This window comes from Urtica dioica, chromosome 4, assembly GCF_054948205.1.
Source record: "Urtica dioica subsp. dioica isolate 48M chromosome 4, U.dioica_male_clone48M_v1_H2, whole genome shotgun sequence".
NCBI classification, from domain to species: domain Eukaryota; kingdom Viridiplantae; phylum Streptophyta; class Magnoliopsida; order Rosales; family Urticaceae; genus Urtica; species Urtica dioica.
In genome coordinates, this window is record NC_142759.1 from 2,857,321 (window position 1) to 2,871,189 (window position 13,869).

The 13,869-nt window shown below is 35.3% G+C and overlaps 4 protein-coding genes across 8 annotated transcripts; 3 read left to right on the plus strand and 1 right to left on the minus strand.

The window, feature by feature from the left end:
* Positions 1–459: 459 nt before the first annotated feature.
* On the plus strand, positions 460–2,837 carry LOC149399275 (DNA repair metallo-beta-lactamase family protein). Of its 2 annotated transcripts, none has more exons than XM_089613528.1 (3): positions 460–868; positions 1,241–1,452; positions 1,843–2,837. In XM_089613528.1, exons 1-3 carry the CDS (start codon positions 568–570, stop codon positions 2,710–2,712), a joined length of 1,383 nt encoding a protein of 460 aa, XP_089469654.1. In that variant the 5' UTR covers positions 460–567; the 3' UTR covers positions 2,713–2,837. The 2 variants fall into 2 exon arrangements, with proteins under 2 accessions (XP_089469654.1, XP_089469655.1); XM_089613529.1 differs by having other exon boundaries at positions 1,292–1,452.
* A 151-nt stretch (positions 2,838–2,988) lies between these two features.
* On the minus strand, positions 2,989–4,287 carry NDHO (NAD(P)H:plastoquinone dehydrogenase complex subunit O). The gene is made up of 6 exons (XM_089613530.1): positions 3,969–4,287; positions 3,831–3,886; positions 3,673–3,738; positions 3,558–3,599; positions 3,334–3,393; positions 2,989–3,176 (listed from the first exon to the last, which is right to left on the minus strand). The coding sequence occupies exons 1-6, from the start codon at positions 4,216–4,218 to the stop codon at positions 3,147–3,149; spliced, it is 504 nt and encodes a 167-aa protein (XP_089469656.1). The 5' UTR covers positions 4,219–4,287; the 3' UTR covers positions 2,989–3,146.
* Positions 4,288–4,664: 377 nt separating this feature from the next.
* Positions 4,665–6,905, plus strand: ABCI10 (ABC transporter family protein). The gene is made up of 6 exons (XM_089612436.1): positions 4,665–4,835; positions 4,975–5,161; positions 5,238–5,324; positions 5,718–5,843; positions 5,971–6,093; positions 6,416–6,905. Exons 1-6 carry the CDS (start codon positions 4,765–4,767, stop codon positions 6,629–6,631), a joined length of 810 nt encoding a protein of 269 aa, XP_089468562.1. The 5' UTR covers positions 4,665–4,764; the 3' UTR covers positions 6,632–6,905.
* A 1,234-nt stretch (positions 6,906–8,139) lies between these two features.
* On the plus strand, positions 8,140–12,900 carry GONST1 (golgi nucleotide sugar transporter 1). 4 transcript variants are annotated; one of them, XR_016296813.1, is made up of 11 exons: positions 8,140–8,464; positions 8,989–9,104; positions 9,243–9,327; positions 9,425–9,669; positions 10,111–10,250; positions 10,732–10,861; positions 11,271–11,369; positions 11,468–11,622; positions 12,021–12,096; positions 12,203–12,300; positions 12,428–12,900. XR_016296813.1 is itself a non-coding variant. In XM_089613758.1 (11 exons), exons 4-11 carry the CDS (start codon positions 9,445–9,447, stop codon positions 12,484–12,486), a joined length of 1,023 nt encoding a protein of 340 aa, XP_089469884.1. In that variant the 5' UTR covers positions 8,143–8,464; positions 8,989–9,104; positions 9,243–9,327; positions 9,425–9,444; the 3' UTR covers positions 12,487–12,900. The 4 variants fall into 4 exon arrangements, 3 of the variants coding, with proteins under 3 accessions (XP_089469884.1, XP_089469885.1, XP_089469886.1); XM_089613758.1 differs by having other exon boundaries at positions 8,143–8,464; positions 11,980–12,096; XM_089613759.1 differs by lacking the exon at positions 8,140–8,464 and having other exon boundaries at positions 8,648–9,104; positions 11,980–12,096.
* The last annotated feature ends 969 nt before the right edge of the window (positions 12,901–13,869 follow it).

Here is a 13,869-nt window from a genome sequence, read left to right on the forward strand (position 1 = left end):
AAATTCACTTTTTAAATATTATTTATTGAAGTAAATAAAATAAGAAGAATATTTGCTAATTATTTGTATAAAATAAGTGCTTTAGCCTTTACCAATGACCAATATGTAACAACTATACAATATATTGAATTAAAACAGACCAACTGATATTTATCTATAAAAAAAGCAGAATATTAATCCAACAAATCTCACAAAACTCATATAATTTAGAAAAATTGTCCCATTTGTCACCAATTTCATAACATTTTCCCATTTTCCACCAAAAGATTAATTTTTCCCAAAGAGATGTCAACATTGTTGACATCTATGTCAACAATGTTGACATCTCATAGTGAATGGCAAATATATATGTCAACATTGTTAACATAGATGGTGGTATTTTAGGAAAAATTAATCTTTTGGTAGAAAGTGAGAAAATGTTACGAAATTGGTGACAAATAGGACAATTTCTCTATAATTTAAGGTATATATAACCGTATGACATTTTCCCTCCCTTTCCTTACCTTCCTCTGGAAGCTTTTGTGTGTATATATATAGAGAGAGAGAGAGAGAGGGAGGGGAAACAGAATGCCGATATCAATGCCAAAGGGGCTTCCATTCTCGGTGGATACGTGGAATGAATCGTCTCAAAAACGACATCGTTTGTTGAGCCACGCTCACAAAGACCACACACCTTCTTCATCATCATCCCTCTTCTCTTCATCCTCTCCAATCTTGTGCTCTTCACTTACCAAATCGCTTCTCCTCCAACAATTTCCCCACATCGAATCTCCGGCGTTCGTCGGAATTGAGGCCGGGAAATCGATTATCCTCAACGACCCCGACGGATCGTTCACCGTTTCCGCTTTCGATGCCTATCATTGCCCTGGTACCTTTTATTTTTTTCTCATGTCTACGAATTTCTCTTTATTATTTTTATTTTATATTTTTTAGTACGATTAAGTTAGTCCGTCTGATAATTCTTCCACTGGTTTGAAAAATCGTTACTTTAATCGATGATTTTTCGTTGATTCTTCGGATTCCAGCTCAAAGTTAGCCCATTTAGGTTATTTTATTTATTTAGAAATATTTTGCTTGCCCCAATTCTTGACACAAGTACTTGATCTCAATGTTGGATTGACAAACTTTTGTTGTTTCGCTTATGACTGCGGTGACACTCCTGTTTTGCTTTCTGTTTCGCTTGTTTCGAGTCTCGAAAGAACTAATATGCACTGTCTTAATTTTTTTTTTTTTAAATTAGGAGCCCTAATGTTCTTATTCGAAGGGCATTTCGGTAACATCCTCCACACAGGTGACTGCAGGCTCACGCCGGAGTGTCTCCGGAGTTTACCGGAAAAGTACGTTGGCTCGAGAGGCCAAAAACCCACCCGTTCGCTCGATTACGTTTTTCTGGACTGTACTTTCGGCAATTTTTATCGAGTCATGCCAAGCAAGAACATAGCTATCCGACAGGTAATATAAAGGAGCATTATGTACCGTGTTTCTCTGTCGCTAGGGCTAAACACACATGTCGAATCTTCTATGAATATAACTAGTGTTTTTGAACTCACGTCTCTGTTGAGTATTGCAGCTTTATCTTGCTGAATTGAATAAGCAAAGTTTTGGCTTTTGGTCATTTTAATCCATTTTCAATCCACCTCTATTTCGATTTCAAACTCGTGTCACTAATTATATTATACAAGTCTCTCTACAGCATTGAATATCAGAAGCTTCCAAATGGATCTTTGTATTTAGATATAATAATTTCCTTCCCCAGATATTTTTTTTAATTTTTTTTTTTTTTCGGATTTGGAACCCACTAAATGGTTTCTTCATTTCACTTGAACTCCAAAATCATAACAGGTTATCGATTGCATATGGAAGCATCCGGAAGCGGAAGTGGTTTACCTAGCTTGCGACATGTTAGGGCAGGAAGAGATATTATCCGAAGTGTCAAAGACTTTCGGCTCCAAGATATACGTCGACGAATCCGCTAATCCCGAGTGTTTCCAATCTCTGGCGCTCGTAGTTCCCGAGATTCTCTCACGAGACCCGTCCTCTCGTTTCCGACTCTTGGACGGGTTTCCGAACCTGAACGAAAGAGTGAGAGCGATGGTTTCGGAGGCCAAAGCGGACGGAAAACCCGAACCGCTCGTGATCCGACCCTCTGCTATGTGGTACGCGTGTCAGATCGGGATTTCGCAGAACGGAAGACGAGAGAGAGCGAGAATGGACGAGGCGACAAGAGACCAGTTCGGTGTTTGGCACGTCTGTTACTCGATCCACTCTTCCAGGGAAGAGCTCGAATGGGCGCTTCAGCTTCTCTCGCCCAAATGGGTTATTTCGACCACGCCAAATTGCACGGCAATGGAGCTGAACTACGTCAAGAAGCACTGTATTGTCTCCCAGCTATCTCCGAACGATCCTCTTTGGAAGCTCTTGGACATCAGCGTCGGAGCGGAGGTCGCGTCGATAGAAAGAACGGTTTGTTCTCGGGAGCTAGTGGAAGAGATAAACCAGAGTTCTCGTGGCTCTCGAATTCAGCAGGAGGTGATTTTCACTTCTCGGAAAAAGCTCCTCGACGTGTCTCTTCCGAGCAAAAGAATTCCGGTCACCTTGTTTGGCAGAGCCAGGCTTGGCCTCCTAGAATCTCCCTGGCGAGAACATAATGAAAGCACGGCAAAGAAAGACGGCGATGAATTGTCGTGCAAGAGGAAAAAAAGCGCGGCGTGACTTGAAAAAGGAACCGGCAGTAATTGAAAAAGCTACACATTGAAATAAGAGTCCGATTTATCGCCTTTAACTTGATTTATGCACAACCATTCGCGAACGTTTCTGTGACTCGAGATTTGGTTCAGAATTGTTGTACAAACAATCCTTTTCTTAAAACATGATTTCGTCCCGAGAAGTTTTGTGGAAGGTAAAAACAATTCTCCGTTCTTGTACTGTAAATATAGATTGATTTTCGTTGGAACGAAGCTGATTTGTGAAGATATTAAGCTTAGCGTCATTACTTGTAACATTATTTTTCACTGTCAATATTCAAAATGATTACATATATGAATCGTAGATGAATCGTTTATATATTAGTGACACCAATCTTTACAGACATATCTAGATGTACTTCTGGTAAGAGTTCTCCGTGTTTGGAGCTCGTTCAGGTCAGTTCACATTCTCTCATAATCGAGTTTATCAGACTGCAATAATAAATGTGAAATGTTTCTTATCAGAAACCATTCTGCTGGCTAGTGTTTCATTGAGCTCGAGCTTGATGACCCGATTCGGATCAACAGAAGCTAAAAAAAACTAGTGAAAGAAGCTCATATAGTAAAAGTAAACTTAAAAAAAAGGTACCTTGATAAGCATATCAGTCGGAAGCCAAGCTGGTGCTGTTGGAACCCCGACCCACGAAATCTACAAAACAAGTCATATGATTGATCAAACCCAAGATGACCTTTTGCCTGTAACACTACTAAACCACTTGTGAATCTCTTTCAAACAAACATGTTCTTCTCATAGCTCCAAAAACATCTAAAGAAAAAACAGAAGATAAAGAGGATTGAGTAAGCATTTCTTACAAGTGCATACTCTCCGGTTTCGAAAATGCGCAGATCCAAAATCTGAAAAGGGCGTAGAAAAATCATCAACTTGTGTTCGAAGCCGATATTTTGTGGAGCTGGAGAATTATTTTACCTCGCCACGGTCTTCATAAATATAGTCCAAGCCTTTGTAGTAAGGAGGGTGACCAACAGATAGATACTGCAATTTATCAATATTATTTGTAATTATAAACTATATCAGTTAATTCATGTGTGCTCTCCTCTTTAGTGACAATTAGAGTGAGTACTCACATTAATACTATTGAGATACTTTTCTTTGTCCACTCTTACTATTTGACCTTTCTTCACTGCAAAACAAAGAAAAAGAGAAGGAATAAGTGAAAAGAGAACCCAGTTGAATTTGAATTTTGTTTCGGGTTTTGTTCTGACTCGAATAGACGGGCTTTTTTGGAATCTTCAAAGGAGCTTTCTTTGGCTCAGGAGTGGTTGTTGATGGAGAAGAGACTTCTTGTTTTGGTTTGGCTTCCAAGGGAGCTTTTTCCTTGTCCGACTCTGCGGATTTCACGGCACTGATTGACAACAAGCGTAGAGGGTTTGGTCTTCTTGAAGCTGAGCCTCGTGGGAGCCGAGAGATGGCTGTGAAGGAGCTCTGTGGAGAGAGAGTTGCAGAGAAAGCCATGGAGAGAGAGAGAGAGAGAAAGAGAGGTCTGTTTTTGTGCAGATAAGAGATGATTAAATTTCTTCCCTACTAACGGTCACAGATTTGTCTTACTTTTAGCCAAATAGTAAAGAGAGGTGTCAGAGAGAGGGAAAATCTATCATGTACTAGTTGAATTAGTTAATATATCAAATTTAGTATTTATGCTTCATAAATAGTAATAATAATAATAGTCATACATTATCTAAATAAATTGTAAACTAAATCAAGTTCAACCACTAAAATAATTTCTAGTATATATTTAAAATTTGATTCATCATAACAAATGAGATTAATTTTCACTTAGTAAATATTAAATGTGGAATCTGCAATACAAATCCTGTAAAAATTAAATACATAATGATATTAATTTTTTTCGGAAGGAATAATAAAGAAAGAAAGGAAAAGATGACGTGGCAATCTATCTGGTCCCTGAGTCCCTTCTTTAGGCTCTTCTCTCGTTGACTCTTTGCTTATTATATATTAAGCAAAGTAAAAAACCAGTAAAATTCAAATAATTAATTCCCAATGAGACTCTCCACAATCTCTACACCCTCTGTTCCTCTTCTACCACCTATCCACTCCACGTCTCCTCCCAGGTTCTTAATTTGTTTTCAATTTTTTTTTTTCCATTTTGGCATTTGGTCGAACATTTGGCGGGCATTCTCGCCATAGCTGTTTCTTTACACAATTTCATCTAAAATTCGTCTCTTCTTTCTCATGGGTATTCGTTTACAGGACTGATTTCAGCACCGAGGATAGTACGGCCATAGAAGGTCGGAACTTGAGCTTCTCTGTGCCGGTCAAGCAAGGTTATAATAACAAAACAGTACCGATTCTCAAAGACTGCTCTCTTCGAATTCCCTCTGGACAGCTTTGGATGCTTCTCGGCCCCAACGGATGTGGTAAATCTACGTTTCTCAAGGTACACGCTGATAAACAAAATCTCAGCTTTTCCCAAATGTTCTTAATGTACTTAATTTGTTTGTTGTACTGAGCAGATTTTGGCGGGTCTTTTGAGACCAACAAAAGGAGCAGTCTTTGTAAAGAAACCTAAGAGCTATGTCTTCCAAAACCCAGATCATCAGGTTTGTTATATGCTATTTGTTCTTTGACATTGTCAGTTAGTAAAAGAAAAAAAAAAAGGTTAGGAAATCTGATAAGATTCACTCCGAGGAACACAAAAATTAATGAAATTTTTATCACTGTTATTGCTTCAAATGAAATGAGCAAGTTTTGGGTCAATTCGGTGCTGTATTACCCGGATTCTACATGTCCAATATAGCTGATCAGATACTAAAAAAGAAAAAGAAACTTATGTTATTCTCCTCAAGAATTTAGTTAGACCATGATTTCTATGTTGCCATCAAGGAGTGATTTCGATATGAATCTTTTTGGGTTTGTTCAATTGAGTCCAAACTATGCAGTTCACTCGGAGTAACTCAAAACCCTTTTTTTATTATTTTTTTATTTAATGGCAGGTAGTGATGCCAACAGTAGAATCAGATGTGGCGTTCGGGCTCGGAAAGTTCAATCTCACTCGCGAAGAAGTCAAGTCTCGTGTTTCGAGGTCTCTGGAATCCGTTGGCATGCTTAGCTACCAGCAGGTATGTAGAATTACAGAGACACGCAAAACGGGTCAACTAATTTTTTGTTTTTATTTTATTTTTTCCTTTTTTTCTTGCTCGCTCAAGGACATGCGTTGGCATTTAATTTTCGTTACTGTTTTATCAGCGGTCGGTTCAAACTCTCAGCGGGGGTCAGAAGCAGAGGGTCGCCATAGCTGGAGCTCTAGCTGAAGCGTGTAAAGTCCTCTTGTTGGACGAGCTTACAACTTTTTTAGACGAAAGCGATCAGGTATATGAAGTTACGTTAAACTGGTAATTTATGTGGGTTTTAGCTCACTCTGTCAAAAGACAAGTCAATGAACTTCCATCTCCAATCTTTTGTTTTTACAAAAAAAAAAAAAAATGAGGTAAATTCTTTCAAACGTTATTTTTGGTTTCAAATTTGAGATTCGAAAATTTTGAAATAATAGCAGTCCATCGAAGGCATGCCATTTTTTTTTCTACATAATTTTTTTTTTTAACGTTCCAAATTCTTGAAACAAAGAATGGCATTGCCTTTTTCATAAAAGATTTACATTTATAATGGGTATATTTTTTCAATCAATGGACAGCTTGGGGTAATCCGAGCGGTTAGGAATTCATTAGACAGTTCAGTCGGAGGAGACGTAACGGCTCTTTGGGTGACTCATCGGTTGGAAGAGCTCGAGTTTGCAGACGGAGCCGTGTACATGGAAGATGGCAGAGTGGTCGTCCACGGAGACACATCGACCGTCATGGACTTCATTAGAACCAGCCAATCCGCTTATCTTAAGCAAATCAATTCTTAACATAATAGATCTTCTCGAAGATCAGCGAATGACTGGAAAAAGGAAAAGAAAAAAAAGAAGAAGAAGATGAATGGCATGATTTTCTTTTTAATGCTTGAATATATCATCATGCATAGCTCGCTCATGCCATTCCTTTGTTCTTAATATCTCTTTTATTTCATTTTTGTTGAAGTGTCTGTTTGTAATTTCATTTTGAACACAAGTACAAAATTGTGTGAATATTAACGATACGAGTATTTGTGAAATTACTATGTTCAAATGAGATATATAAGTAATTCTCCAAAATGTTTTATCATGGCACCAAAAGCACGGGAGAAAAAGAAAGAAAACGAAAGGTATTTATGAAAAATCTGAATCCATAACGTATTTTTTTAAATTGCGATTAATGACATATTTACGTAATTCTCCAAAATCTTTGGTCATGGTACCAAAAGAAGTCGAGAAAAATAAAAGACAAAGAAAGGTATTTGTGGAAAATTTATTAAAAAAAAAGTATTTCTGGAATTACCATATTCAAATCTTTGGTCATGGTAGCAAAAGAACAACATAAAAAGTAAAGAAAGAGAGAAGTTGAAGCTTCTTTTTTCCATGATATATATGATTAGATAGTGCAATACAACTTGTTTTCCATTTTCTTTGTTAAGAATTGGATATTCATTTGACTCTTTGAAGATGACAAAAGTTATTTGGGAGAGAACCACAATTTTGAAATGTTGGAGCATAGCCACTAATGCAAGTGGATGATGATGTGTATTTGGGTTCAAATTCAAAAGAGTAGTTCAATTCCAATAGGAATATGCATATCTGACTGACTCTATAGTCTCTATTGAGTTTCAAAAATTAATTATTGCTTATAGTGGAATAATTGGCTTTGGTGCTAGGAAAGTACGGATTATGTAAGCGCTTTACTAAAATGTTTGATTTAGTAATCACTACTCACTGTGATGACGAGGCTACTATTGATTTGGCTTAAACTTTATGGATTATTTTGTACTAAAATTGTTTTAAATGATCAATTGGTATATTTTTTTTTTTAATAAGAGCACTAAAGGTTAACATGTAAATCACTATCCCTTGTCAATTGAGAGAGAGAGAGAGAGAGCGAGCAGTCATTGAAGACGGGCTTTTTGTGCCCAAAAAAAAAAAAAAAGCTATTCTATTTGATTATTATGTGAAATAGATCTTCCCATTAAATATAATTTATTTGTTGCAAATAGAATGTTAAGAATCTATTTTTGTCCGAGAGACATCTTAAGTCATGTACCTGTTTGTTTTTTTTTTTTGAAAGGTAAAGTCATCTACCTGTTAATATTTTTATTCCCATACTATACAAAATAAAAATGAAAAAACTTCATAATTAGTTACATCAGTTAAATGAACGTGTGGCTTTTCTAATATTTGTTCAGCTTTTATTTTTAAAAAATGTTTATCTGGAGAAAATAATAGTAAATAAATAAATAAAACAAAGAAATAGAGACCACCACCTGTGATTGTGAAATATAACGAACTCAATAAACTGTAGTACTATTAGTATTAAATAAAGACGACCCAGTTTCTCTTCTTCTTCTTCTTCTTCTAACTTTGAAAAGCCCAAATCTTCCCTCTCATTTTTGTTGATCAAAATCTGAGAAGAAAAAAAAAAAAGCTTCTTTCTTTTTCTTTGTTACGTTACTTTTCTTTTCATTGCAATTCCCAAATTATATTAGCTCGTCTCAGCTCTGACCCTTGGTGCGTTTTCACGAATCTTGTGTTTCTGATAATATAAACAAGAATCCATTTCTGGGTCATCCTTAATTGATATATAGTACAGAAGTTCTGGCGAGGAGTCCAAAGGTGATCACTTTTATATCGATCTTTAATTTCGTTTCGTTGATGTAGATTCGGTTTTTTTTTTTTTCCTTTCTTTCTTTAGTCGTCTTTCTATATTGCTGATGGAGTTTTGGGTCAACTTATATGATTGATTATTCTTTTTTGGCTTTAAGTATATACACTGATTTGTTTGGTAAATATATATTTTTGAGTATGAAAAGGAAAAAGAAACTTTTCAACAATACTAGCAATTTCCAACTGAAATCTCATTCAATACAGTCAATTATGGATTCTTTACAAAGACGCCATTCAACTTTTTTTATTATTTTTTTATTTATCAAAATGCTGGGAAAAAAAAATGTGTGAAAGTGAAACAGATTTGACCAGAAATAATTATAATATGTAATGCGCCTTTAAAGATATAAGGATTGTGTCTGAGGCTCTGAGCGATTATTTGTATTTCTGTTTCTGACTAGTTTTTAGGCTTTTTTTGATAAGTCTGTTTGAACTTCGAGTTGAGGCTAACTGAAATTCGAAATTGATCATAGTGAGTTTCGTTGACTAGAAGAAGAGAGTAGTGAAATCTGTGTTAGGTTAGAACGGCCAAAGAACGAAGCGGAGGTGAAAGGTGAAGCCAAAGAAGAGCAAAAAGTTGCTAAAAAAGGTGAAAACTTCCGTAGATTTATAGCTTATATAGCCATTCCCTCGCTTCTTATTCATGGAGTCTTTATTCTGTATAATTGAACAATAAAGGTTAACCCATCGTCTCACTATTTTATTTTTATTTTTTTTAATTGAGCAGTAAGATTTGTAGTAGAAACGAACGGTCGAAGGACAAAGTGGAAGCGAAATCCGAAGCCAAAGAAGAGCAAGAAATTGGCATAAAGGTAAAAACTTTCGTAGATCTATACAAAGCATGTATAGCCATTCCCTCGCTTCATATTCGTCGAGTCTTCTGTTTGTATGAACATACAAACTATGCAGGTAAAAACCCGTTTCACGAAATGAAGCCTCTTGAGAATGGCGGGCCCGACTTAGAAGGCGGTAAGTCGGAGAAGGAGAGAGATAGAGATAGAAGTCAACGAGGTGGTAAGGGAATCAAAATGCAGAACCAGGCGTTAATTTCCGGAGCTGCTTATTGCCTCTCTTCTTGCAGCATGATATTGGTCAACAAGTTTGTGCTCTCCAGCTATAATTTCAACGCCGGTATATCTTTGATGGTATACCAGGTAATATCTTCTTCTTTTTCGGCTCTCTGTGTTCTCTAGTGATTTCAAACACTTTTTTTTTCAGACAGGAATGGTTTAGTGCTGTTTTGTTCTGTACTAAGAAAAGCAAGTGCTAAGGGTTGAATTTCTTATTTTTTAAAAATGACAGAAAATCAATATTCTGAGGACCATTTTGCTCCAAAAGTTAGTGTTGGGACCAAATGCTACTCTTACAATAGTTCAAGGACTATTTGTGCTAAAGAGACAAAAGTTCATTTTTTTTGGCTCTCTATTCTCTGTCTGGCTTAGTCGGGAATCGCTCTAGTGCTCTCTAGTCTTGTATCTGAGTTTTATTCTTACGAAAATCTGCTCATAGTAAACTGTGCGATATGAAAGTGTTGATTGAAAAGAGGTTTAAATTCGATTAACTGAGTTGGCGCGGTTCTTTGATATTTGTTGCAGAATTTTATTTCGGTACTCATTGTGTCTGCGCTGAGCATTCTCGGCGTGGTGTCGACGGAGCCTCTGACGTGGAAACTGATAAAGGTCTGGCTGCCGGTGAATTTCATATTCGTCGGAATGCTTGTCACAAGTATGTTTAGGTATGTAGGTATGGCAATTCACACGCGCTTCTATTATATTTGTGCTAAAACTTGTTTAGTTATGGACTCGGTGTTGTTTTCAGACATGTTTAGCTCTGAATTAACAGACGAAGAACCCAAAAAAAAAAAAAAAGCCTGACATATGGCATTAAAACGGGAAATCTGTGCTTGTTTGCAGCTCGTAATAATGGAATTGTGTGATAAAGATTAATACAAAGGGTATTTTTTTTATACCTCTTGATGAATTTGAATAGGAGGGATTCGATTATTGCTTTCTTCACTAAGAAGCTTTTCAAATTTGCAGTTTGAAGTACAATATAAATCATGTATGTTATTATTAACACACTCAAATGGTTAGTGCGCTGTAAAACATGGAAAAGTCGAGTGTAAAAGCTATGATTCCACATTTTTTGTTTTCTTACATTAGTAATTACATGAAAAATAATGTGTGTGATCAATAAGATGATTTCATATTTTTCAGTTTGAAGTACATAAATGTTGCGATGGTGACGGTGCTGAAGAACGTAACAAACGTTATAACAGCTCTCGGCGAAATGTATCTTTTTAGCAAGCATCACGACAGTCGGGTCTGGACTGCTCTCTTCTTGATGGTACGATCTTTGGCTTCGTAGATTCTATTTGATCCAACATAACAAATGATGTTTAGATGTCTGTTTCACTAAACTCGTCCTCAAATAACCTGAAATTGAGCTTATGGTGTCATTAACATATGAGTTCAAGACCCACTAGAGCATATGAAAAAAGAAAAAAAAAATGACTTTTTGTTCAATCATATTCTGGATTGAAGTTATTTTTTGCAGTCATTAACTGAGAAACCTTGTACTTTGAATCATCCATGCTAATTTTCTCAATAAATAGGTTAATCAATGTAGGTCTATTCAGATAATCTGTTCAAATGACCCATTTAAATAGTCTGTTTGGATATCTTTCTAAGTAATCTGACGTGTTGTTAGTTGCATATTTTGAATAATTTCGATTCTTTTTCTTCTCTCCGCGTAGATCATTTCAGCCATTACTGGTGGAATCACCGATCTAACGTTTCATGCCGTTGGATACACATGGCAAATCGTTAACTGTTTCTTAACTGCTTCATATTCCGTAAGTGCAAAGCCAAATCATTAACTGTATATATGTACATATGTAAGTATATATGAACACATTTTGAGTGGTTCTTCGTAACTCCAATTTCGTTGCAGCTGAGTCTGCGAAGGGTAATGGACACAGCAAAGCAACACACGAAATCGGGGAACTTGAATGAGTTCTCGATGGTCTTACTAAATAACACTCTTTCCGTGCCTTTGGGGATTCTTCTAGTTTTCGTCTTCAACGAGGTCGATTATCTAGCCACCACGTGAGTGTTTTTTTTTTTTTTTTTTTTTTTTTTTTTATATTTTGGAAAATCATTTTTGTTCAGCGCAAATAGTCTCTGAATCATTTCGTGTCTCGCATGTTGCTCTCTACACTAATTTTATGAGCAAAATGTTCATATAGTTTTTTTTTTTATGGGTATAAAATTTCCAAATTATTTTAGTAAGCAAATAGTTCTTAAAGTTCCTTAGGTGATAGATTCCAAATTAATATAATTTTTTAATCGACTTAAATGCTACAAAATCAAGAGTTTGAGGAATAATTTGCTCTGAAATTATCCTAGAAATTGGTTGAATTAAACAAATTATTTTTTAATTTGAATTGATTTTGTAAAACGCAGACCACTTCTGAGGCTGCCAAGTTTCTGGTTGGTGATGACAGTGAGTGGGTTTCTGGGGCTCGCAATCAGCTTCACTTCCATGTGGTTTCTTCACCAAACAGGCGCGACCACTTACAGGTAAGGCCTTGATTCTTCTATATTAAGGAATTGAATCCTAAAAATTACTTTATACATGTTATAATGAAGAGTCACTATTAATATACATACATATCTATATCTGCAGCCTTGTCGGGTCGCTTAATAAGATCCCACTTTCCGTCACCGGAATTCTGCTCTTCAAAGTCCCAACAAGCTTAGAGAATTCAACGAGCATTCTTTTCGGTACGTGACACATTGTTTTCATCATTATTATTTCTATTCAAACAGCTGTTGAATAAATTCTGTTTGACTAATAAAAGGGAAAAATTACTGTCTTGATATGCAATTTCAAAAATGTCGATTTTTGTAGGACTTTTGGCTGGAGTATTTTTTGCCCGAGCCAAGATGAGAGACCGGTCTCAATCGTGAAAATTTTGTGCTCTTATGAATGATTTTTATCTTTTTTTTATATTTTTTTTTATTTTCACGATTAGCACATCGGAGAAAATTCTTTCTCTGGTTTGGCAATCAAATTCGGGAAAAGAAAAAAGCGATTTCCTGTCGATTGAGGGGACATGACGATCAAAGAGAGATCGGAATGAAAAGAAAATTACCATTTTGCAGTGCTAGTTTTAAAGTATTAATATGATTTTATATCATCACCAGAAAAAAAAAATGCATTAACAATATGGGTTGTATTTTTGTATATTAGATAAGTCACCTCTTTTTTATTCTTGTTCTGTATTTCATGGTCCAAACTCCAAACAAAGTTGTATTGGTGAGAATATACATGCACTAAACATTCCTTATTTTTAAGAAAATAACGGTTATTACTCGGCTAAATCACCTGAGAAATTCCTGAAAAAATTCACACGACAATTTGACTTTTGACTTTTGCATCGTGTAACCATTTGACTTTTACATCGTGTAGCACTCAGTGATAAGCGATCTAACTATCCTACAAGTTTTATGATTTTAAACACCTTTATTTTACAATTTTCATATAAGTATTGATATTCAACACCGCGTTGATATTAAGGATTGTGAAATAGAAGATGTTTTTTTTTTTTTTTTGAAAATTGTGAAATAGAAGATGTGCTTGTGAGTCTCACAATATAAAAAAGGAAATGATTTTTATAAGCGCAAAAATACCATCAACAGTGACATATATTCACATGACATATATTCAAATGACATATATAATAGTCGGTGTCGGTTATGTATTTTTTTTTTTTTTTGGACTCATTTATTTTCCAAAAATGATTTTGACAGCTGATGTGAATAATGCTCTTATTTTTAGTGCATTTAGAACATCTCTAATGTTAATAGTAGTCAATTTTTGCAACATCATTATTATAATGATATTTAATTATAACATTCTTTCACATCATTTATTTGACAACTTACAAAAGGAAAAAAAATCTAACAGTAACAACTTTAAAAAATGTCATTTATATTCTTATTTTATTATTAAAATTAATGCTATTTCTTTTAAGTTGACTCCAATGGCCAAACTATATTGAGTGTCATCCATATCATCAATATGCAACTCAAGTTGTCACCCATTAGAGATGCTCTTACACATATTGCGTTATCGCTAATACGCTGTTATCATCGATGTTAAATATCAACGCTCTAGAAACAAATTACTTACAAATATGTGACATGAGCTCTGATAATGGCTAATGTTCGACATTTACTGTTTTCATAATCTTCTTTATTTTTTGTATCATAAAAGATAAGTTGTTACAAGTATTATCATTTACAGGCAAAATTGTCATTTATTCTAAAAAAACAAAAAACTCGTAAATA